We start from the raw sequence: 26,136 nt of genomic DNA, 5'->3' as shown, positions 1-26,136 counted from the left end.
CTTTTGGCAATAATTTTGACTTTTTAAAATACTGCAATAAAGTATTTGTCTAAATTACTAAGTTTTTTGATTCACCGTTCAAGTTTGAGCATGAGGTGAATGTCTCAGTCCTCCACCCCAGTAAGTGACTCTGACTTAAAGGGTGATGCCAGCAGGAATGCATTCCTATAGAACAAACAGCCCAGTGGATGAAATAGGGTCAGAAAAAGTGAGTAATGTCCTACCTTTCTCCCAATCTAATTAAAAACTGGTCTTCAAACATGTCCCTCATTTTCTAATTTTGAAAACCTATTCATAACATTTTACATATTTTAAAGTTAACGTATTTTTTCCAGCATAAGTTTAATTAGTTGCAAAAGATGTAATTTCTGGCATACTGGAAGTATTGACACTTAAGTACATCTTGATTTATCTTCATTTTAATGTATCCAGTTGAATCTAAGTATCCTAGAGATGTGAAGCCCACCATCACTCATTTAAAGACACACGAACAACTTGAAAAGGTAGAGACAGTAAAAGCACTGTACTCACCCTTAGAACAATTTTAAAAGCTGGACAAACTGTAACATTTTTTCTTGAACCCATCAGTAAACAAGGGTCATAGTACAAAAAACTAACTTGAAATCTGGAGAGAGATAGGCATAGGAACACCTGGGCCAGATGTTCAGCTGTTGCCCTTCCGTCTGCAGATTAAGGTTTTTATTCCTTGGAAGACATAAAGGACATGGGTGCTCACAGGGTAGACAAAGATGAATCCAGAGAAAACTTTCCCCCATGGCACTGGCTGAACAGGGAAGAACACCTAGCAATGAAATTCTGCCCAGACCCTTGTGAGAAAGCAAAAATGATAGAATCACTTTGGAAAAGTTTGGAAGTTTATAAAGTTAAACATACACTTATCATATGACCCAGCAATCCCATTTCTAGGTATTTGCCCAAATGAATTGAAAATTTATGTACACAAATGTTTATAGCAGTTGTATTCATAATTGCCTCAAAACCGGAAACAACCAAGATATCTTTCAATGGATGAACATATAAACAGTGGTACAATGGAATATTATTCTGCAATAAAAAGGAAGAAGCTATTGATTCATCCAACAACGTGGATGAATCTTAAATGTGTTTTTCTAAGTGAAAGAAGCCAGATTCAAAATGTTACATATTTTATTATGCAATTTATATGGCATTATGGAAAAGGAAAAACTACAGAAACAGAAAACAGATCAATGGTTACCAGGAGTTAGGAGAGAGAAGAAGGGTCAACTACAAAGTGAACACACAAGGGAAATTTGGGGGTGATGAAACTGTTCTGTACACAGTACTGTAGTGGTGGATACATGACCGTGTATTTGTCAAAACCCATAGAACTGTAAACAAATAACCAACCTGAGTAACTCTGGGAAACTGTTTCGACTAGATAATGTAAGATTAAACAAAAAAATGAAAGAAATAGCCTGGTCAATAAAGTTAAAGAAATAAAAATGAAATAAATAAATGCTAAACTCTTCTTGGTGGCAAATTTGTTTCTCACAAATGTAAAAGTTAACCAATATGCATCTACTATACACTGAAAAATAAAATACATTTTAGATATTGCCAGATTTCTCATTATCAGAGAAAGAAATCACAAATAAAGGGAAGCAGGAATGACTGCCCGGGTGTCAGATTACAGTCAAAGGTATAAATATAAATTTGTTTTTATATATAAATATAGATATGTCTGTATACAGGAGTTAGTACATATAAATATATTTCCTAGCTTTGTCTGTCCTCTGTGCAGGCATAGAAGCAATGACACCCCAGCAGCAATAAGCACTCCTAATGCTCAGAGCTTAGTTTCTAAATACCATTCTTCTGTAAAAGTAACCACAGCTTTTTGTTAGATATAGGGCAGGAAAAACACCTTAAAAAAAAAAAAAAAAAGGTGAGGACATGTCAAGAGGACACAAGAGCCAACCTGAAAGAGTTCCCAATGACTAAAGCTGGAATAATTTGAACAACAAAATCAATAATGGTAGTGCCAATCCCAGTGGCTCATGCCTGTAATCTCAGCACTTTGGGGGGCCCAGATGTGTGGACTGCTTGAGTCCAGGAGTTTGTGACCAGCCTGGGTGATATGGAGAAGGCCTGTCTCTAAAAAAAAAAAAAAAAAAAAAAAAAAAAAAATTAGCTGGGTGTGGTTACACATGCCTGTAGTCCCAGCTACTCAGGAGGCTGAGGTGAAAGGATCACCTGAGCCCAAGAGATGGAGGCTGCAGTAAGCCACGATCACACTACTGCACTCCAGCCTGGGTGACAAAGCAAGACGTCTCAAAAAAAAAAAAAAAAATTAAAACGAAATTTAAAAAAATACGTAGTATTGGATTATATTCAAATGACAGAATAAATACCTGTGCCTCCATACTGATATAATGAAATAAATGAATAAATATAAAGGAAAGGGGCAAGGCTTTCTTACATAATTCCAAATAATAAATGTAGAAAGAATGAGGGATATTGAAAAGAATCATTAGAACACCATAGTAATAACTGCTTTGGGTAAGACTACAAAGATGAATGCTAAAATTAGTGGGTGAAACTCTAGGGTGAAACAGTGCATATACATAACCTTAAAATATTACCACCCCCAAATATTTATTAATATGTGGTTTGAATATATGTCCACAAATTCTGTGATACTCTTCTCTCTAAGAGGTGAACCTTCTAACAAACAGAGACTAGAAAAGGAAAAACAGAAATTGTGCAGTGGAGAAAACTGGCAGACACAACCTTAACCAAGTCAGCAAAGTTAACATCACCAGTTATACTCATTATGTTACTCCCTAATATGCCCTGAGAAGTGAACTTCATCTATGTAGTATTCTTCCCAAATACCATAACTCTGTAGTCATGAGAAAACACCTGACAGACCCAAATTGAGGGCGATTCTAGAAAACACCTGACCAGCACTCTTCAAAATTATCTAGGTCATGAAAAATAAAGAAGGGCTGAAAATCTATCACAGACCATGGGATACTTAGGAGATATGACCAATAAATGCAATATGACAACCTGAATCTTGGAACAGAAAATGGACATTGGTTGAAAAACTGGTGAAATCCAAATAAAGTGTTGTATAGTCAGTAGTGTTGTACTAATGTTAATTTATTAGTTTCCATCAATGTGCCACAGTTACATGAGACAAAGTAGCAAACATCTGCCTCTGGCCAGCCAGAGTCCACACTTGCTGTGACGAAGCCATGTTTGCTCACTCTGCTTGTGAGCATAACTTCACAACCCCCTGACTCAGAGACTGAGTGCAGCCAGAAGGAATGCCCTGGAGATCATAAGCAGGATAGTGAACAGGTTCCCACGTCTCTTGCCTGAATCACTGCATTTCTAGAAAAGAAGTTCAAAGATCCTAGCCTTTGTCTTAATGTCTGACAGGAATAATTATTATGACTCTGTAATCTATAACGAATGTACTCCTCTCCCACCCAAACTTTGATGAGATGTTGCTCTACTGTAACTTCTGAGTACATGCTGAACATCCACATCACCTGAAATATAAGCTATGGGCTGAAACACTGCTTTGGTGCAGTGAAACAGAAACCCTCTGAAAGACTCTCCTGGGTTGCAATCCTAAGACTCTGAATGAAACTAACTTTAATTCTTTAAAAGCCTGATTTCTTTGTTTTTAGTTGACAGTTATATAAGATAATATTAGGGGAAAGTGGATGGAAGGAATGGAAAGATTGTACTATCTTTACAATTCCTTTGTAAACCTAAAATTACTTCAAAATAAAACATAATTTATATATTTTCATATGCAGTAGGGAAATTCTGTACCTCATTCCTTTCACTCCTTGAGCTTTTATTTCCATTCCATGCCTCCTCTCAAATTTGATCCTATGTACTTAGAAGTTGTATTATCATCCTTTTACTTCTTGACATTTGAATTTTTTAATTTCCTGTAACCAGAAGTCTCTAAATGTTAATTTTAAAGTTCCAGATTATCATTGGGATCATTAATGGGCACTTGATCGAAGCAACATAATCAACACACATTTTAATAACCACTAAAGAAAAATACTTTTATTGAAAATGCACTGCTTGGCCGGGCGCGGTGGCTCAAGCCTGTAATCCCAGCACTTTGGGAGGCCGAGATGGGCGGATCACGAGGTCAGGAAATCGAGACCATCCTGGCTAACATGGTGAAACTCCGTCTCTACTAAAAAATACAAAAAACTAGCCGCGCGAGGTAGCGGGCGCCTGTAGTCCCAACTACTCGGGAGGCTGAGGCAGGAGAATGGCGTAAACCCGGGAGGTGGAGCTTGCGTGAGCTGAGATCCGGCCACTGCACTCCAGCCCGGGCAACAGAGTGAGACTCCGTCTCAAAAAAAAAAAAAAAAAAAAAAAAAAAAAAAAAAAAAAGAAAATGCACTGCTTAACGAGGGGGATGGGACTATTTTTTCCAATAAGCCCAACTACTTCCGGATGCATATTACGTCTACTTGTTCTTTTTTCCTTTTTTTTTTTTTTTTTTTTCTTTTTTAAAGAGACGGCAGTCTCATTAATGTTGCCCAGGCTGGACTTTAACTCCTGGGCTCAACTGGTCCTTCTGCCTCAGCCTCTCCAGTATCTGGGACCACCGGTGCCCACTACCATGCCTGGCTTCCTTCTTTTTTAAAAATAGAGATTTACATTTGACTTAATTACTGAGAAAACTTATCCCTATAAAAAGGCAGATGGGCACTGAAATTTTGTTATAACAAAGTTACTAAATTCTTTGGATTACTTTTTGTTTACAAAATCTGTTGAGTGACTTAGTATTCTTATTTTCCACGAACGACCACCTAACACCTCGAGTAGGGCCTCCTTCAACCTTTAGGAGAGCAAAGAATTGAAAACATCCACACTGCATTTGTCATCCGGATAGCAGAGCCATTTGCTCTCAAAGACCCCATCTGTTTTCATGATTGTTCGCTCACTGGCCAAGCTTCAGGACGTGTGAGGTAGTTTTTCTGTAAACAGGAAGGCCACCGTGGAGGTCAAGCTTCCCCATGGGCACCTTCTCAGATTGCAATTGGGGATGAAATGAGGGGTTTTCTTGAAACCCTCACGCAGGTACCCCTTGGGCAGCCTTCAACTGCTCGGGGGAACGAGGCCCCAGGCACAGACAACTGCAGTATAAACAATCATCCCTACAGTGCTCTGTCAGGGCTACTGCGGGGCACGGGATGGTAGGGAGGAGGCCGAACTGCGCGATTTTACCTGGCTTCTCCCGAAGGGGAAGGCGGCCAGTTGGACCTGGTCCTTGTGTTCGGAGAACAGAGTCGACGTCACGCAAGCCTCGAACGCGTGCGAAGGTCAGCGTCTCTTCCCTGGGTGACGCAGGACGCGGAGGGCGCCGGCAAGACGCTGGCGCAAGCGCGGCCCAGGAGCGCCGGCCTCCGAGACGGTTAGTGATTGGACGAAGCAGGGCGCGGGGGCGCAGGCCCGGGTCCTGCAGGGGCACCGCGAGGGCTCTTTTGAAAGATGCGGCCCTGACCCTGTGGACCTCGCGCGGAGCGGCCTGAAGCGAGAAGTTGAGGCTGGGAGGTGGGAGCAACGGCGGCCGCAGCCGCCTGCGAGCTCCCGGCCTGAGGCGCAGCAGCAGCTTCCCGTCTGCCCACATAGAGGGCAGGAAGGACAACTTTGGTGGGTAGAGGTTGGTCTAGGACTAAGGAGGCCACCGACGAGCTGATTTTTTTTTTTCTTCTCTTCTTTTTTCCTGAGCTTGCTGATATCTTCCCTAACTCCCGAGTAGTTTTAAGGTATTTTACACGGACCTCTCTATGTTCCTTCTTTCCTCCTTTGTAGCAGAGGTTTAGGGAAGGGATTCAGGAGAGAAGAGGTCCGTGTCTATGAAAACTCAAAAAGCAGTCCTGAGATCAGTTCAAGAGGGATTTGACTCTAGTCATCCGAATATGTGCCAAGGCCATTGATGGAAATAACGGGGGGGTGTGGTTTGAAGAAAACATTTTCAGTTTATATAGTGTTTTGTCTTGTTTTCTGCCAATTTTATCGTGACCTCTAGGTGAGAAAATGGCTAGCAACAATCATTGGTTTCAGAGTTCGCAGGTCCCCAGCTTTGCCCAGATGCTGAAAAAGAACCTGCCAGTTCAACCAGCGACACAGACGATAACTACACCCACAGGATGTTCCTCCGAAAGTTACAGCCTGTCCAAGATGGCATCCAAGGTTACGCAAGTAACGGGTACGACTTTTTTCATTTGTAACAATGAATCAGTTCTTTAAGATTCTGGGATGGCCAGTAAGTTCTGTCGAGCCTCTGGTTTAAAGGTTTCCTGGTTGTATAGACATTTACCCATGGCCGTGTTCCACCTGGAGCTGGCATCTGACTCAACACTTGGAGGAGGCCTGTAGAGCTCTTTACCTGTGCCGCTCGTTTAACCATCTGTTACCACCTTGACTGTTCACCCCCCTTCAAGTGTGGCTTGCCTTTCTGAGGTGAGGCGTAAGGGAAGACACTGGACTTACACTGTTCTGTATTCCACATAGCACTTACTGTAGTATTAGGTATAAAGCAGGGGCAAACATACTTTAAAATTCGATTGAATCCAGTGAGAAAAATAGTGGATGGGAGCCAGAAGCCATGTTTTAGTCCCAGATCTGTGTCTTTCTGTATTGTAGGCCTTAGTGACATTATCTGTAAAAATGGCTTGGTATCTGAAGGACCCTGACGTCAGTAAAATTCCATGACCCTTGATACCACTTAACAATACATGTCGATGTTACTTTTTTGCAAAATAGTCTTAGTACTCGATAGATGCAATAACATGTGGTGCTTGTCATGTGTGCCAAAACTGTTTAATAGAAACTTAAGAAAAACGTATGACGAAGTGTATCTGGGATAACCTTCCATTTCAGGGAGGATTTAGTGCTTTTGCTCATTTTTTTAAAAACCAAATTGACAAGTATAACATTTGTTTTTAGGTAATTTTCCGGAACCATTGCTTTCCAAAAATCTTTCATCTATTTCAAATCCTGTGCTTCCTCCAAAAAAAATACCTAAGGAATTTATAATGAAATACAAACGTGGAGAGATAAATCCTGTGTCAGCCTTGCACCAGTTTGCACAAATGCAGCGAGTTCAGCTTGACCTTAAGGAAACTGTGACAACAGGCAAGTGTAAAATTGTATTTGTCTTAAAAACCAAAACCAAAAGTATAGCACAATAATGGTGCTAAATTTAGTTCTTTCATCTAATATTGGGGTTAGGTAACTGATTGTATGTTTTCACAAGAATACTTAAATGTTTGTGTTCACACGTCTTTAGCCATTGCTGCCTCTACAAATAACTCACATATACCAAAGTTTTATAATCATTGAATTGTAATTTTTTTATGTGTGGCTAGCTGAATGGAAATTAGTCTCATGGACTATTTTGGGGTGTAATTACTTCTTGTATCATAAACATGCTTTTTGTAAAGATGTTAAATATTTGGACTATGATTATTTAATGAGAAGGATTCTGTGAGGATGATGCCTAAGAAAAGTTAAGGTCAAATTTGCCTTCTGAAACTCAAGCATTCGATTACATGATTAGTACTTTGTCTGCAGACTAGTCTGTTACAGTTTTCTCAATTCTCCATTAAACTCCCCAATCAGAATAATCTGTAACCATGCTGTGTTTGTGAAAGGCTACAGGAGTACAGATGAGGAAAATGTAGAAAGTAGTTTCTGATCTCTTCACATTATAGCCAATGATTAGGAAGATTTTAGGAAAGTGGAGGAATAAGTGCTCTTAAGAGGCCTTGACAGCTTAAAATTTTAAATTTTAAAAACTCTGTGTATACGTATGTGTATGTGTTTGTACACACACATGAGTAGTTAGATTTTTTCTTTAATTTTCCTGGTGCTAACTTGCCGGTATGGATGTCAAAGCTAACATCTTTGCTAAATAATTTTAACATGTCAAGATTTTAGTAAAGATAGTCACAGCGACATCAAGTTTCAGTCTGTTGTTTTGGATGAAATACCCATAAACTAACAGGTGACAGAAATAATATCTTAACATAGATGGTGGTGGTAATGTAGGAGGTGGACTTAATTTCCATGTAACTAGTTAGCTTTCCTCCAGTAATCTCAGACTGCTCTTGGAAAATGTAAGCTATTGGTCATTGTAAGAAAAAATAAATGATCAGGACAAATCTTCACTGCTCTGAGAAAAAACTACTAAAAAACATGACCTGTTGGTTAATGGTGTACATTTTATGCTCAAAGTATAGTTCAATAATCCAGTGGGTTTGGTAGTGAAACCACAGTGTCAGAATTTTTAAATAGCTCTACATGTGATTTAAATTTACACTAAAGTTTGAGAACCCGAGTTATAAACAGGCTAAAGCTTAAAGGCCCCGCATTCTGACACAGGAGACTTACTAATAAATTTTAGGCAAAATATCTTTTTTTCTTTAGATAGAGGCTCTCACTCTGTTGTCCAGGCTGGAGTGCAATGGTGATCCTCCCACCCCAGCCTCCCAAATAGCTAAGACTGCTGCAGGTATCCACCACCAGGCCTGGCTAATTTTCAAAATGTTCTGTAGAGAAGGTGTCTCACTACATTGCCTAGGCTGACCTCGAACTCCTGGCATCAAGAGATCCTCCAACCTCAGCCTCCCAAAGTGATGGGATTATGGGTGTGAGCCAGTGCACCCAGCCAAGATGTGTGATATACATAAGAATCATCTGGGCCACTTGTTAATTATACAAAATGCTCTCTGATTTAGTAAACCTGGATTGGAACCCAGGTGATCAGGAAGGAAGGAACTTGGGAAACTGAAGTCTGAGATGTTATAGGGAAAGCAGTTTACCCAGAAGCAGTCAGGAGTTGCTTGTAAAACGTTGATGTACATATTAAAGAGTTAATGTAACATACTTGTGAGTATGTGAGGAAATAAGATAGTGGGGTTTATGTGTGGCAGCATTGTATGTAGCCATCCATAACCAAAGAATGGACAGTCAGATTCCTAAAGGCCTGCTAAAGTCTAAGTACTAACAAGCAAAACTTCAAACAGAAGAACCTTTGACCTGTAAATACACGAGACAAGACAATACCATTTCATTTTTCATCCAAATATAAAAGCTAGGTAAAGAAATTGTGATGACTGGACATTCTGTTTAATTCTTTAGTTTATCATTATGTTTTGGTTTTCTCTTCCTCTCTCTCTCCCTCTCCCCGTCTCCCCTCCCACTCCCCAACCTCTACAGCTGTAATGGGTTGAGTTGCTTCTCATAATGCCCTGATAGGTACACGGGGTTTCTTCAAAGGGATCTCTTATATTCTGGAGCTTGAAAGTGTATTAGGGCAATCCAAGGGGTAGGAGAATTTCAGCTTTCTTTGTATTAAAGTTTTAAAGACATTTGTATTTAAGTTTTAAAGACGTGAGATGTTACCTGAAATCTCCACATTTTATCTCTCATTGGCCGTTTGACAGGTAGTGGAGTGTTTACCATTGCCAGGAATTATACTAGACACTCCACATGTGATCAGTACTCTATTACTGGCCCTATTACTCATACTGAATCTCGAGCCAGCCTAGCTGCTTGAATCCTCAGAGTTAGTTCAGACACTCATTAGGCTTTAGCTTTAACCCCTATTGGTCCTACAAAAAGACTTGTAAAGTTGGTGTTTAGAAGGTAGTTTTTGAGAATTTTTGTACTGGAATGTTTTCCCATGTAGAGACATTGTTTGCAAGAATACAGTAAAAATTATTGTAGCATTCATTCTGAGTTCTTTTTCAAGGTAATGTTATGGGACCGTATTTTGCCTTTTGTGCTGTGGTGGATGGTATTCAGTACAAGACTGGACTGGGACAGAATAAAAAGGAGTCTAGATCCAATGCAGCAAAATTAGCTCTTGATGAGCTTCTACAACTGGATGAACCTGAACCACGAATTTTGGAAACATCAGGTAAATACTCTTGATTATAAAGTATTTATAAAAGGTATAATTTTTCAAAAGGAATCACCTGAAAGATTTATGTTAATGAGAGTTACTTGGCAACTACAAGACAGACGTTGCAGGATTTGAATAATTTATTTCAGTTGCTGTCCACAGATGTATTTAATAGTAGTTAAAATGCTCTTGCGTATTTCAGCACTGGCAGGTATAATCATGTTGCTAAACTGTCTGGTAACTTGTCAGATTGTTAATGGGTTTGAGTCCTAAAATATAGTTTTCTTGGTAATTTGTTAGATTCTTATTATGAATGTAATATTGTACATTTAATACTTAGAGGTTTTAAATGCAGCGTTTGTGAAGTTTGTGTTAAATTCAGTAAATGGTAGAATTACTTGAGAACATAGCAAATAGATTAAGTGTGTAAACTCCAGAATTAGATTGCTTAGGTTGGAATATTGACCCTATGCTGGCAAGTTGTTTGCCCTCTAAATCTGTTTCATTTGGAGAGGGGGGACAGTGATAGTTGCTACCTTCTATGGTTGTCACTAGGATTAAACAATGCATGCAAAGTCCTTAACCAGTGCATACTGAAGAATACACAATCAAATTACAAAATATTTAAAATACTTTGTTGAACTCAAGTTAAAACATACCTATAGAATTTCCTAAGCATCCAATTGAATTATCAGAAAATATATTGATGATTAGTTTTTCATACCTTTTCCTTAATAGCTTTCAAAATGTTTATGTACGACTAGCAAATGTTTGGCCCAGTGGTCTGCAAACTTTAGTTTCTAAACATTTATTTTTTTCCTCCGTAAAAATTAAGGTAGCATTTAACCATGTCTACTGCCACTACTTTGAAAATTAAGGCAGCTTTTACCTATCTCTGCTGTCGGCACTTCTGTATTCATTATTGTTTTCTCCAAAAAGTGCCAATAGTGCCTTAATTGCAACGAAAAGTTCTTTAACAATATATTCTATCTTGGGCTAGAGCCTGAAAAAATAATAAGGTCATCTTTTTCCCTATAGTGAACTACAGTTTCTGTTACAGGAAGTCAGGGACCCCGAACGGAGGGACTGGCTGAAGCCATGGTGGAAGAACATAAATTGTGAAGATTTCATGGACATTTATTAGTTCCCCAAATTAATAGTTTTATAATTTCTTACGCCTGTCTTTACTGCAGTCTCTGAACATAAATTGTTAAGATTTCATGGACACTTATCACTTCCCCAATCAATACTCTCGTGATTTCCTATGCCTGTCTTTAATCTCTTAATCCCATCATCTTTGTAAGCTGAGGATGAATGTCACCTCAGGACCCTGTGATAATTCCGTTAACTGCACAAATTGTTTGTGTAGCATGTGTATTTGAACAGTATGAAATCTGGGCACCTTAAGAACAGGATAACAGCAATTTTCAGGGAACGAGGGAGATAACCTTAAAGTCTGGCTGCCTGTGGGCTAGGCGGAACAGCCGTATTTCTCTTCTTTCAAAGCAAATAGGAGAAATATTGCTGAATTCTTTTTCTCAGCAAGGAACATCCCTGAGAAAGAGAATGCATTCCCAAGGGAAGGTCTCTAAAATGCCTGCTTTAGGAACGTCTGTGTTTTACGATTGTAGATAAGGGATGAAATAAGCCCCAGTCTCATGTAGTGCTCCCAGGCTTATCAGGACGAGGAAATTCCTGCCTAATACATTTTGGTCAGAGCGGTTGTCTGCTCTCAAGCCCTGTCTCCTAATAAGATGTTATCAATGATAATGTGTGCCCAAAGCTTTATTAGCGATTTTAATGTTGCCCTAGTCCTGTGATCTCGCCCTGCCTCCATTTGCCTTGTGATATTTTATTACCTTGTGAAGCATGTGATCTCTGTGACCACACCCTATTCGTACACTCCCTCCCCTTTTGAAAATCACTAATAAAACCTTGCTGGTTTCGTGCCTTGGGGGACATCACAGAACCTGCCGACATGTGATGTCTTCCCCCGGGGCACCCAGCTTTAAAATTTCTCCTTTTGTACTCTTTCCCTTTATTTCTGAGACCAGCCAACACTTAGGGAAATAGAAAAGAACTTACGTGAAATAACGTTGAATTATCGGGGGCTGGTTTTCCGCCCGATAAGTTTCTTCTTTAATTTGTCTACTCTAGACAACTGAGTTTAAAACATCTATTTTTCTTATGAAAGGATGTAGATGATAAGAGTTCAGTATTCATTTCTTTGCTTTTCTCTATTGACAGTTTTTCTGGTCTTCTCCTTATTCACAACATAAAACTTTTAAAACTAGTTTTTTTCAAAATTTTGAGCTCATCACTGTTTTAAAATTATTTTTCATGTATGTCTTCATTAATATTTTGCACATGGTTTTTTTATGTAGTGTTTTTTGTTTTGTTTTGTTTGAGACAGAGTCTCACTCTGTCACCCAGGCTGGAGTGCAGTGGTGCCATCTCTGCTCACTGCAACCTCTGCCTCCCAGATTCAAGTGATTCTCATGCCTCAACCTCCCTAGTAGCTGGGATTATAGGTGCCTGCCACCACACCCAGCTAATTTTTGTATTTTTAGTAGAGACTGGTTTCACCATGTTGGCCAGGCTGGTTTGAACTCCTAATGATCCTCCCACCTCAGCCTCCCAAAGTGCTAGGATTATAGGCATGAGCCACTGTGCCTGACCTGATGTAGTTTTTTTTTTTTTTTTTTTTTGAATTAAAAAAGGATACATGGGCAGAACATACCAGTTTGTTGTACATAGATATACATGTGCCATGGTGGTTTGCTTTACCTATTAACCCATCCTCTGTTCCCTCCCCTAACTCTTACCCCCTAAAAGGCTCTGGTGTGTGTTGTTCCCCTCTCTCTGTCCATGTGTTCTCAATGTTTAACTCCCACTTATGAGTGAGAACTACAGTATTTGGTTTTCTGTTCCTGTGTTAGTTTGCTGAGGTTGATGGCTTCTGGCTTCATCCATGTCCCTGCAGAGGACATGATCTCATTCCTTTTTATGGCCACATAGTATTCTATGTACCACATTTTCTTTATCCAGTCTATCGTTGATGGCCATTTGGGTTGGTTCCATGTCTTTGCTATTGGTAAATAGTGCTGCACTAAACATACATGTGCATGTGTCTTTATAGTAGAATGATTTATATTCCTTTGGGTATATACCCAGTAATGGTATTGCTGGGTCAAATGGTATTTCTGGTTCTGATCCTTGAAGAATCACCATACTGTCCTCCACAGTGGTTAAACTAATTTACATTCCCACCAACAATATAAAAGCATTCCTGTTTCTTCACAGCCTCACCAGCATCTATTGTTTCCTGACTTTTTAGTAGTAGCCATTCTGACTGGCATGAGTTGGTATCTCATTGTGGTTTTGATTTGCATTTTTCTGATGATCAGTGATGTTGATCTTGCTTTTTTTCATATGTTTTTTGGCCACTTAAATTCTTCTTTTGAGAAGTGTCTGTACATATCTGTTGCCCACCTTTTGATGGGATTGTTTTTTCTTGTAAATATGTTTAAGTTCCTTGTAAATTCTGGATATTAGACCTTTGTCAGATGTGTAGATTGCAAAAATTTTCTCCCGATTTGTAGGTTGCCTGTTTACTCTGGTCATAGTTTCTTTTGCTGTGCAGTTGCTCTTCCATTTGATTCGATCACATTTGTCAATTTTGGCTTTTGTTGCAATTGATTTTGGCATTTTTATCATGAAGTCTTTGCCCATGCCTGTGTCCTGAATGGTATTGCCTAGGTTTTCTTCTAGGGTTTTTATGGTTCTGGGCTTTACATTTAAGTCTTTAATCCATCTTGAGTTAATTTTTGTATAAGGTGTAAGGAAGGGGTAGAGTTTCAGTTTTCTGCATATGACCAGCCAGTTTTCCCAGCACCATTTACTGAATAGGAGATCCTTTCCCCTTTGCTTGTTTTTGTCCAGTTTGTCGTAGATCAGATGATTGTAGATGTGTGGAGTTATTTCTGAGGTATCTGTTCTGCTCCAATGGTCTATATATCCATTTTAGTACCAGTACCATGCTGTTTTGGTTACTGTAGCCTTGTAGTATAGTTTGAAGTCAGGTAGCATGGTGCCTCCAGCTTTGTTCTTTTTGCTTAGGATTGTCTTGGCTATATGGGGTCTTCTTTGATTTCATATGAAATTTGAAATAGTTTTCTAATTCTGTGAAGAATGTCAGTGGTAGTTTAGGAAAGTAGCATTGAATCTATAAATTACTTTGGGCAGTATGACCATTTTCACAATATTGATTCTTCTACCCATGAGGATGGAATGTTTTTCCATTTGTTTGTGTCCCTTCTTATTTCCCTGAGGAGTGGTTTGTAGTTCTTCTTGAAGAGGTCCTTCACATTCCTTGTTAGCTGTATTCCTAGGTATTTTATTCTCTTTGTAGTGATTGTGAATGGGAGTTTATTCATGCTTTGGCTTTCTGCTTGCTTACTGTTGGTGTAAAGGAATGCTTGTGATTTTTGCACATTGATTTTGTATCCTGAGACTTTGCTGAAGTTACTTCTCAGTTCAGGAAGTTTTGGAGCTGAAAAGATGGGGTTTTCTAAATACAAAATCATGTCTACAAACAGAGACAACTTGACTTCCTCTCTTCCTATTTGAATACCTTTTCTTTCTTTCTCTTCCCTGATTGCCCTGGCCAGAACTTCCAAAACTATGTTGAATAGGAGTAGTGAGAGAAGGCATCCTTGTCTTGTGCCAGTTTTCAAAGGGAATGTTTCCAGCTTTTGCCCATTCAATATATTGCTTTGGTTTGTAATAAATAGCTCTTATTATTTTGAGCCATGTTCCATCAATACCTTGTATATTGAGAGTTTTTAACATGAACGGATGTTGAATTTTATCAAAGGCCTTTTCTGCATTTATTAAGATAGTCATGTGGTTTTTGTCTTTGGTTCTGTTTATATGATGGATTACATTTATTGATTTGATGTTGAACCAGCCTTGCATTCCAGGGATGAAGCTGACTTGATTGTGGTGAATAAGTTTTTTGATGTGCTGCTGGATTTGATTTGCCAGTATTTTATTGCAGATTTTTCCATTGATGTTCATTAGGTGTATTGGCCTAAAGTTTTTCTTTTTTGTTGTGTCTCTTCCTGGGTTTAGTATCAGGATGATGCTGCTTCATAAAATGAGTTAGGGAGGAGTCCTTCCTTTTCCATTGTTTGGAATAGTTTCAGAAGGAATGGTGCCAGCTCCTCTTTGTATTTCTGGTAGAATTCAGCTGTGAATCCATCTGGTCCTCAACTTTTTTTTGGTTGGTAGGCTATTAATTACTGCCTCAATTTCAGAACTTGTTAGTGGTCTATTCAGGGATTTGACTTCTTCCTCGTTTAGTCTTAGGAGGGTGTATGCATCCAGGAATTTATCCATTTCTTCCAGATTTTCTAGTTTATTTTTGTAGAGGTGTTTGTAGCATTCTCTGATGATAGTTTGTATTTCTGTGGGGTCAGTGGTGATATCCCCTTTATCATTTTTTATTATATCTGTTTGATCCTTCTCCCTTCTTCTTTATTAGTCTAGCTAGCAGTCTATTTTGTTAATTTGTTAAAAAAAAAAAAAAACAGTTCCTGTATTCGATTTTTTTGGATGGCTTCTCATGTCTCTGTGTCCTTCAGTTCTGCTCTGATCTTAGTTATTTCTTTAGTTTTTGGATTAGTTTACTCTTGCCTCTCAAGCTCTTTTAATTGATGTTTGGGTATCAATATCAGATCTTTCTAGCTTTCTGATGTGGGCATTTAGTGCTATAAATTTCCCTCTTAACACTACTTTAGCTGTGTCCCAGAGATTCTGGTACATTGTCTCTTTGTTCTCATTGGTTTCAAAGAACTTCTTGATTTCTGCCTTAATTTTATTATTTACCCAGGAATCATTCAGAAACAGGTTGTTCAATTTCCAATAAATCATGTGGTCTTGAGTGAGTTTCTTAACCCTGAGTTCTAATTTTATTGCACTGTAGTCTGACAGTCTGTTTGTTATGATTTCAGTTCTTTTGCATTTGCTGAGGAGTGTTTTACTTCCAATTACGTGGTTGATTTTAGAATTAAGTGCCATGTGGCACTGAGAAGAATGTGTATTCTGTTGATTTGGGGTGGAGAATTCTGTAGATATCTGCCAGGTCCACTTGATCCAGAGCTGAGTTCAAATCCTCAATATGCTTGTTAATTTTCTGTCTCATTGATCTGTCTAATACTGACAGTATGGTGTTCAAGTCTCCCACTATTATTGTGTGGGACTCTAAGTCTCTTTGTAGGTTTCTAAGAATTTGTTTTATGAATCTGGGTGCTCCTATATTGGGTGCATATATATTTAGAATAGCTCTTCTTGTTGAATTGTTCCCTTTACCATTATGTAATGCCCTCCTTTGTCTTTTTTGATCTTTGTTGGTTTAAAGTCTGTTTTGTCAGAGACTAGGATTGCAACCTCTGCTTTTTTCGCTTTCCATTTACTTGGTAGATTTTTCCTCCATCCCTTTATTTTGAGCCTGTTTGTGTCTTTACACATAAGATGGATCTCCTGAATACAGCACACCAATGGGTCTTGACTCCTTACCCAGTTTGCCAGTCTGTGTGCTTTAATTGGGGCATTTAGCCCATTTACATTTAAGGTTAGTGTTGTTACATGTGAATTTGATCCTGTCATCATGATGCTATTTGGCTATTTTGCACACTACTTGATGCACTAGTTTATTCATAGTGTCATTGGTCTTTATATTTTGGTGTGTTTTTGCAGTGGCTGGTTCCAGTTTTTCATTTCCGTATTTAGTGCTTCTTTCAGGAGTTCTTGCAGGGCACATCTGGTGGTAATGAAATCCCTCAGCATTTGCTTCTCTGGAAAGGATTTTATTTCTTCTTCACTGATGAAGCTTAGTTTGGCTGGATATGAAATTCTGGGTTGATAATTCTTTTCTTTAAGAATGCTGAACATTGGCCCCCAATCTCTTCTGGCTTGTAGAGTTTCTGCTGAGAGGTCCACTGTTAGTCTGATGAGTTTCCCTCTGTAGGTGACCTGGCTTTTCTCTCTGGCTGCCCTTAACAGGTTTTCCTTCATTTCAGCCTTGGAGAATCTGATGATTATGTGTCTTGGGGTTGATCTTCTTGTGGAGTATCTTAATGGTGTTCTCTGTATTTCCTGAATTTGCATGTTGTCCTGTCTTGCTAGGTTGTGGAAGTTCTCCTGGATACCATCCTGAAGTGTGTTTTCCAGCTTGTTTCCATTCTCCCTGTCTCCTTCTGGTACTCCAATCAATCACACGTTCGGTCTTTTTATGAAGTCCCATATTTATTAGAGTCTTTGTTCATTCCTTTTCATTTTTTTTTTTTTTGGTCTATTCTTGTTTGCATGTCTTATTTCAGTGAGGTGGTCTTCAAATTCTGATACCCTTTTTTCTGCTTGGTCGATTCAGCTGTTGATACTTGTATATGCTTCACAAAGTTCTCAGGCTGTGTTTTTCAGCTCCATCAGGTAGTTTATCTGAACTGGTTATTCTAGTTAGCAATTCCTCTATCCTTTTATAAAGGTTCTTAGCTTGCTTCTTTGCATTGGGTTAGAACATGCTCCTTTTAGCTCAGCATAGTTTTTTATTACCCATCTTCTGAATGATACTTCTGTCAGTTTGTCCATCTGATCCTCCATTCAGTTATGTGCCCTTGATGGAGAGACATTGTGATCATTTGTAGGAAAAGAGGCACTCTGGCCTTTTGGATTTTCAGTGTTTTTTCATTGATTCTTTATCATCTTCATGAGATTGTCTAGTTTCAGTCTTTGAGCCTGCTGACCCTTGGATAGGGTTTTTGGGGAGCTTTTTTGTTCTTGTTGATGCTGTTGTTGCTTTCTGCTTGTTAGTTTTTCTTTCAGTAGTCAGGTCCCTCTTCTATAAGGCTGCTGCAGTTTGCTGGGGGTTCACTTCAGGCCCTATTCATCTGATTCTCTCCCGTGCCTGAGATGTCACTCAGGGAGGCTGGAGAACAGCAAAGATGGGTGCCTGCTCCTCCCTCTGGGGCCTCTGACTTTGAGTGGCACCAACCTGATGCCGGTAGGATCACTCCTGTATAATGTGCGTGACAACCCCTATTTGAATGTCTCACCCAGTTGAGTGGCACGGGGAGCAGGACTTGCTTAACAGAGCACTTTGTCCTTTGTTGGAGAGGGTGTGCTTCGCTGGGGAGGAACCCACTTCTCTGTGCTGCCCAGATTCCTCAGAACTACCAGGAGGAGAGGCTAAGTCTGCTGGTCCACAGAGATTGCCGCCACCCTTCCCACTTAGGGGCTCAGGCCCAGGGAGATCCAAATTCTGTCCGTGAGCCTCTAGCTGCAGTTATTGGAGATCCTGCAGGGAAACCCCCCACCCAATGAGGAAGGATGGGTCAGGTTTAGGCCTGAAGACGTCCTCCGGCCACAGACTGCCACAGCCAGTATGTTGGGCTGTGGGGACAAGTCTTGGTACTTGTTTCTTTTGTTTGTTTGTTTTTTGTTTTGAGACAGTCTCTCTGTCACTCATACTGGAGGGCAATGGCACAGTCTCAGCTCACTGCAACCTCCGTCTTCCAGGTTCAAGTGATTCTCGTACTTCAGCTTCCTGAGTAGCTGGGATTACAGATGCACGCCACCATGCCCAGCTAATCTTTGTATTTTGAGTAAAGATGGGGTTTCGCCATGTTGCCTAGGCTGGTCTCAAACTCTCGGCCTTAAGTGATCTGCCCAACTAAGCCTCCCAAAGTGCTGGGATTACAAGCGTGAGCCAACGTGCCTGGCCTTGTACTTGGTGTTTTAAAATGCAAAACATCTTGTACAGTCTTTCTTTCTTTGTTGAAATTATTTATGCCTAATAAACAGGATTTAGTATCTTTAATTTTCATTCCATGGAATTAAATCTATCTTTCTCTGAGTTTTAAAGTTCTGCTTATCTAAAATCCAGAATGTCAACAACTCTATTACTGCTGGGTTTATAACCAAAAGAAAATAAATTATTCTATCAAAAAGACACGTGCACTCTTATGTTCATCTCTACACTATTCACAACAACAAAGACATTGAATCAACCCAGGTGCCCATCAGTGGTAGATTGGATAAAGAAAGTGTGGTATATATACAACTGTGGACTACTATGCAGCCATTAAAAAAAATAAAGTCATGTCCTTTGCAGCAACATGGATGGAGCTGGAGGCCATAATCCTAAGCAAATGAACGCAGGAACAGAAAACTAAATACCTCAAGTTCTCACTTGTTGTTAATGTTAGGAGCTATGCATTAAGCATATATAGCCATAAGTATTGGAACAGTAGACACTGTGGACTACTAAAGCGTGGGGGGAGGTGGGGGTAAAAGAAAAACTACCTTTGGATACTATGCTTACAATCAGGGTGATGGAATCCATATTCCAAACCTCAGCATCATGCAGTATTCCCAGTTAACAAACTTACACATGTACCTCTTCTATCTAAAAAGTTGAAAATTTTTGAAAACAAAAAATATTTATGCTTTATAAATAATGTTACTGTATGGTATGGGGGATATAGTGCTCTAAATAAATAAAACTGGAATTTCTTATCAGATTAAAAAAAAAAAAAAAGTCCAGAGTGTATGTATCTAAACCATACTTAGTATTTTTTTCTTTTACTGGTATGAGCTCTAAGGTGACATTGTCATCTTTGTTCATTTCTGTCTTCCTCAAAATTAATTCCAGCGAAGCAGTTCTGTTTGCTTTCTTTGTCTTTATGAATGATTCTTAAGAGAAACTGACTATTTTAATTGATACCTTGGCTTCTGGAGCTTCTTCCTTAAGTTTTCCTGATTATTATTATTATTATTATTATTTTGTCCTCAGGTTTAGTGGTTTTTAAACTTTTTTCTGTACTCCCTAACTTTGGAGACTAAATTGAAAAGCAGTTGTAAAGAGTAGGACTAAAAGCATTGAAAACTGTGAATGTAGCATTCCCTTAGAAAAATGTCCTGGTAAAATAGTGTTATTTATAAAATGATATACTTTACTCGTTAATTTTTAATAGAACATTAATTTAAAATGTTTTTCAGAGTATTGTAAATAGAAAGTTGTTTACATGTATCTAAACTAGGACTTCATTTTAGCAGCTTTTCAGGATGTTTCATCTATTACAAAGCAAGCAATATTGTAGTATGAGATTAGGAAACTCAGAAATTTGTTTGCATAAACAATTTCAAAATAGGAAAGACATTTATCAGGGCTGAGCTAATGAGTATTTGATGGCCCAGAGTTGGCAAAAATACAGAAAAAAATAATTTTTGGATTGCTGTTTTATTACAGAACAAAAAAGAAATACCAGCTCTTTGGAATGTTGAAGTTTCATGTTTCCTTATGTTTTTGTTTTGTTTACAGGTCCTCCTCCTTTCCCTGCAGAACCTGTTGTTTTACCTGAACCAGCATATGTTTCAAAAGTACATTATGGTAGGAAAGTTTTTTGTGATGTTCTTCTTTAGAAGAATAGCCCAATTAAAAATAGTAACAACATAATTAAAATAAGCATAGATGTGAAAATGTACATTAACACTTTATCATCCAAACCTTTCACACTTCTACAGAAAGGAGAATTTTTTTCTATACTATGCTAAAAATGAAAGAAATAAGGAATGGAGAGGAAAGGCTGAAGAAAAGGTTTTTGTTTTTTTTTTTTTCCTATAAGGAGATGTTTTATCAATTTCATACATCTTTTTTAGAATTCTTTGTTTTGGTGGGCTTGTCATAAATGAAAACCAATAGCTTTCTGGTACTTGGAGGTCATTTGAAATATTCACTTCAAATAATTTGTTTATTTAGTTTTAATGGCCATTATTTGTCACTCAAGCCTGAGAAAGCTGCAGCTGCAATTGAAGTTACTAGTTGTGTGACATAGTGTGGCCTAGTTGTGTGACCTGTTACTTCTCTGTGTACCTTTTTTACTCATCTGTAAAATAGTTATTACAGTAATTATAGGGTTATTATGAGGATTAAATGAATTCATAAATGTAAAATTCTTACATCAGTGCCTAGCACACCATAGATGCTCACTAAATAGTAACTAATATTATTTTATTATAACAATCACATTTCACATTGTATGGTAGTTATTATATACTTTGCCTGTTAGATTATGAATATCCTGAAAGCTAAACAATTATTCTTAATTTTTACATTTACTACCTAGTGAGCACACTTCAGACTTTAACGAGTATTTGTAAGAGGAAAAAGAAAAGGAACCTTTATTTTCCATTTTCCTCACCTGCAGGCTAGGATTTGAAAAGTTCTATGCCTATTCAGCATTCACTGTCTTTCTAAGACAGAGTAAAAGGCCTTGCACATTTATGTGCTTGCTTGAAAGAAAAGGACCAGACCAGGGAAAATAGGCCCTTTCAAAAGACAAAATCCACCAATAGTTAGATGTAGTGTCTGGCCTAACAGTTGTAAGAATTGATGAAGTGAGGGCAATGAGGGATCAGTCCTACAGCAGTGATCTTCTAATATGGGAAGAGGCTCTTGTCTTTCCTTTCAACTTCTGTGGATATTTTTAGTGAATAAGAGGATAGAATCCTAAGTCAAGGATGGCAAATAATATAGATTGCTATTACTTCAGGAAAACAGTGATAATCTGTGAGAAAGAATATGTAGTTTTTAAAAATACCAGATTTGGTAGGCTCACGTCAGGAGACATATTTGTCAGAAAAGGGAAAGCAAATTCTTTAAATTTATGGGTAAAAACAAGTTTTGAATGTTATAACTTTTGAAGAAGAACGATTTGAGACCCACAAACTATTGGGCCAGTTACAGAGGTAGTCAGTATTTCCCAGCCTATCTGGTTTGCTATATGTATATACATTTGTGTGTGTGTGTGTGTGTGTGTGTGTGTGTGTATTTATTTGTTTATTTGAGATGGAGTTTTGCTCTTGTCACCCAGGCTGGAGTGCGGTGGCACAATCTCAGCTCACTGCAACCTCTGCCTCCCAGTTTCAAGCAATTCTTCTGCCTCAGGCTCCCAAGTAGCTGGAATTACAGACACCCACCACCAAACCCTGTCTCTACCTCTATTTTTAGTAGAGACAGGGTTTCACCATGTGGACGAGACTGGTCCTGACCTGTCCCCTGACCTCAAGCGATCTGCCTGCCTCAGCCTCCCAAAGTACTGGGATTACAGGCGTAAGCCACCACGTCCAGCCTACTTTGCTAACTGGACCATATCTTCATTAAAAATAATGAGGCCAGGCACGGTGGCTCATGCCTATAATCCCAGCACTTTGTGAGGCCAAGGTGAGTGGATCATGAGGTTGGGAGTTCAAGACCAGCCTGGCCAATATGGTGAAACCCTGTCTCTACTAAAAATACAAAAATTAGCCAGGCGTGGTGGTGCATGCCTGTAGACCCAACTACTCGGGAGGCTGAGGCGGAAGAATCGCTTGAACCCGGGAGTCGGAGGTTGCAGTGAGCCAAAATTACGCTATTGCACTCCAGTCTGGGTGACAGAGCGAGACTCCATCTAAAAAAAAGAAAAATCCATAGATAACTTTTAATGTATATTCTTGGTTATAAACTGTTCTATGGTAATCCTAGGTTACTTAGAACTATCTTCCTCCTCTTTCAAAATTTTTAGCTTTTTTAGTGAGAACATGGAACTGTATTAAGAATCTAAATGCTTAGTGGTTTGTAGTGGTTCTCAATGGGACAAATAATAAGAGAATGTATTTTGGTTGTCACAATGATTAGGGCATTCAGTGGGGTGCTGGTCATCTTGCGAAGTGTGTGGCACATACCTGTACAACAAAGAATTGTCTTGTGTCCAGTATGACTTTTGAATATATCATCAGACAAACTCTACAGATATAAATCAGTAGTCTGCTAGTATATAATACTGACATATCTTTTTATAAGTTATCCAAAAAGCTCAATAACTCATATTCTTTTAGAATTGAAAACTTTGAAATCCCAGTCATGACCTAAATTATAAATTTGCTTACAGATATCTATAAATTATTAAATAATTTGATTGTAAGGTTATGATAAGAATAATAAGACAGCTCTGGGAGGAGGACAATGTTCTTGAAATTTATGTTTTGATTTTTTTCTAGAAGGGAGACATATTCAGTATGCAAAGATTTCACAGATCGTTAAAGAAACATTTAATCAACTAATTTCTAATCATTCAGAATACCTGAAATATAGCAGTTCATTGGCTGCTTTTATAATTGAAAGAGGTAAGTCCAAATATTTGGGAAAAAGTAATATTGTAATAATCTAATAGTAATATTTTAGTTAACTATCTTTGCCCTTGTACACAATGGTGTTGCATTGATCTGAAGTGACTTTTTCTGGTAAGTGTGGGTCATTAAACACAAAGCTTCTCCAGAGTAGAAATAAAGCACACTGACCAGGACCCAACAGAGAACTGCAAAATGGTAAAAGTCCTAACATTTTAAACCTTAGCCCTGCTGGCACCACTACCCTCCTGAAATCTAGTCCTCAGTAACATTAAGAATAGCATCTTTTCTTCTTTTTCAAGTAAGAAAAGATTGATATATGGAATCTTATTCTTGTGGACATGTAAAGTTGTGATTCTAACTATGTTTTTATCTTTTGTTAACCCTTTAATGTTCTGAGTTCATCATTAATTGAAACCATTTGAGTCTTACATTCATCTCTGAATTAGATATTATAAATTACATAGAAACAATTTGAGATTTGATTCCTATTCTTAAGGAGTTGTTATGATCTAAGTAGGCACAGTAGATGAATATACTAGTTGAAAGTCTAAGATGATAAAAGTTAAAACTTGTTTTCCATAATGCAAAAAGTGTGTAAGAATTCTTAGAAAAGAAATGATAGAGTTTAAAATCTTTTGGAATAGGCATGACTTAAGCTGTAACTTTAAGGTTTGATAAAATTTGGATAAATAGAAGAAAGGAAGACATTTTTGCATAGAGAAAGGAATGAGGGAAGCAGCAGTGAGAAAACTGCAGGACAATGAGGTAAATTTATTGCTAGTACAGATTAGTCTATGTACAGGAGTAATACAAAATGCAATTAGATTGATAAAATAGTGCCAGATTATGGAGTGGTTTAAAAACAGGTCAAAAGTTAAATTTAACAAGATCAATTAAAGCTGTAATTTCAAACAGTGATAGACTGTGGGCTGTAATTGTTGGGAGCATTAATCAGACTCAGTTCCGCTATTTAAATTACTTTGGGCAAATTATATACTTAACATCTCTATGCTTTAATTTTTTCTTATTTCTTAAAAGTAGAGATAATAGAAACAATAACAATCCAACTTCATGGAGTTGTTAGGATTAGATATAATAATGTCACTACAGTATTTAGCATAGTACTTGGCATTTAGTAAAAGTCTAATTTCATTTGTAATGGTTAAGATAAATGAGTATTTAAACAATAATTGACAAATAATTTTTTTAAAGATTTCTGGGGTTAAACCTGAATTATAGAATCACAATTTATGTGGTTGTGATGGAGTGCCTACATTAGAGTTGAGATGGACATAAATGGGAAGGGAAAAATACAGTTTTAAAAAAAATTGATAAGGTAAAAGTGGACAATAAATGATAGATGAAGTGACATGAATAAAAATACCAACATTTAAAGTTGACATAGGATAATCATATTTCCTCATCCATAGGGAATCTAGAAGCTAGTGTGAAGCTGATTGGAGAAGAGCATGGATAAGAATAATAAATGTAGTTTTAGATAATATGAGTATGAATATAAGCAGGGAAAGCCTGAGTGAAATCAGATGAACATTCCTGGAGTCACTCACACAATCAGTACATATTTGAGATGTATTATTAGAAACTGCCTCATCAGTTTTAAAAAATTTCAGTAGTTTTGGGGGAATGGATGGCGTTTGGTTACAGAGATAAGTTCTTTAGTGGCGATTTCTGAGGTTTTGATGCACCCATGACCCAAGCAGTCTATGCTGTACCCAATGTTATCCCTCATCCCCTCTACTACCCTTCCCCCGGGGCCCCAGAGTCCTTTATATCATTCTTATGCCTTCATGTCTTCCTGGCTTAGCTCCCACTTGTAAGTGAGAACATACAATGTTTGATTTTTCCATTCCTCATTACTTCCCTTGGAATAATGGTCTCCAACTCTGTCCAGGCTGAGTACTATTCCAGGGTGTGTGTGTGTGTGTGTGTGTGTGTGTGTGTGTGTGTGTGTATGCCACAATTTCTTTATTCACTCATTATTGATGGGCATTTGGGCTGGTTCCATATTTTTGCAATTGCAAATTGTGCTGCTATAAACATGTGTATGCAGGTGTCTTTTTCATATAATGACTTTTTTTCTTCTGGGTAGATACCCAGTAGTGGGATTGCTGGATTAAATGATAATTCTACCTTTAGTTCTTTAAGGAATCTCTTTACTGTTTTCCATAGAAATTGTACTAGTTTACATTCCTACCAACATTGTAAAAGTATTTCTTTTATACCACATGCACGTCAACATCCGTTATTATTTTAATTTTTAAATTATAGCCAGTCTTGCAGGAGTAAGGTGGCATTGCATTGTGGTTTTGATTTGCATTTCCTAAATAATTAGTGATGTTGAGCCCTTTTTCATATAATTTTTGGCCATTTTATATCTTCTTTTGAGAATTGTCTATTCGTGTCCTTAGCCCATTTTTTTTGATGGGATTATTTGTTTTATTCTTGCTGATTTGAGTTCCTTGTAGACTCTGGATATTAGTCCTTTGTCAGATGCATAGTTTGCAAAGATTTTCTCCCACTCTGTGTGTTGTCTGATTACTCTGCTGATTATTTCTTTTGCTGTGCAGAAGTGTTTTAGTTTAAGCCTCATCTATTTATCTTTGTTTTTGTTGCATTTACTTTTGGGTTCTTGGTCATGAACTCTTTGCCTAAGCCAAAATGTAGAAGAGTTTTTCCAATGTTATCTTCTAGAATTTTTATAGCTTAATGTCTTAGATTTAAGTCTTTGATCCATCTTGAGTTGATTTTTGTGTGAGGTGAGAGATGAGGGACCCAGTTTTATTGTTCTACATATGGCTTGCCAATTATCCCAGAGTCATTTGTTGAATAGGGTGTCCTCTCCCCACTTTATGTATTTGTTTGCTGTATCAAAGTTCAGTTGACTGTAAGTATTTTGTTGTATTTCTGGGTTCTCTATTCTGTTCCATTATTCTGAGTGCCTA

At 38.1% G+C, this 26,136-nt stretch overlaps 1 protein-coding gene across 4 annotated transcripts in view; it reads left to right on the top strand.

The window, feature by feature from the left end:
* The first annotated feature begins 5,000 nt into the window (after positions 1–5,000).
* Positions 5,001–26,136, top strand: part of ADAD1 (adenosine deaminase domain containing 1) — a 51,770-nt gene continuing 30,634 nt past the window's right edge. Inside the window, exons 1-6 of one of the 4 annotated variants that reach the window (XM_050792639.1) lie at positions 5,001–5,443; positions 6,062–6,241; positions 6,982–7,170; positions 9,791–9,958; positions 20,325–20,393; positions 23,042–23,167. In XM_050792639.1, the coding sequence (XP_050648596.1) occupies positions 6,070–6,241; positions 6,982–7,170; positions 9,791–9,958; positions 20,325–20,393; positions 23,042–23,167 (724 nt within the window). In that variant the 5' untranslated portion in view covers positions 5,001–5,443; positions 6,062–6,069. Of the gene's footprint in view, positions 5,683–5,717; positions 5,799–6,061; positions 6,242–6,981; positions 7,171–9,790; positions 9,959–20,324; positions 20,394–23,041; positions 23,168–26,136 lie in introns of those variants that run through there. The other 3 variants (XM_050792641.1, XM_050792643.1, XM_050792642.1) reach the window with 3 other exon arrangements.

This window comes from Macaca thibetana, chromosome 5 (assembly GCF_024542745.1).
Source record: "Macaca thibetana thibetana isolate TM-01 chromosome 5, ASM2454274v1, whole genome shotgun sequence".
In the NCBI taxonomy this organism is placed as follows: domain Eukaryota; kingdom Metazoa; phylum Chordata; class Mammalia; order Primates; family Cercopithecidae; genus Macaca; species Macaca thibetana.
Note: the sequence above shows the minus strand (reverse complement) of the source record. Positions and strands in the feature narration are given on the sequence as shown.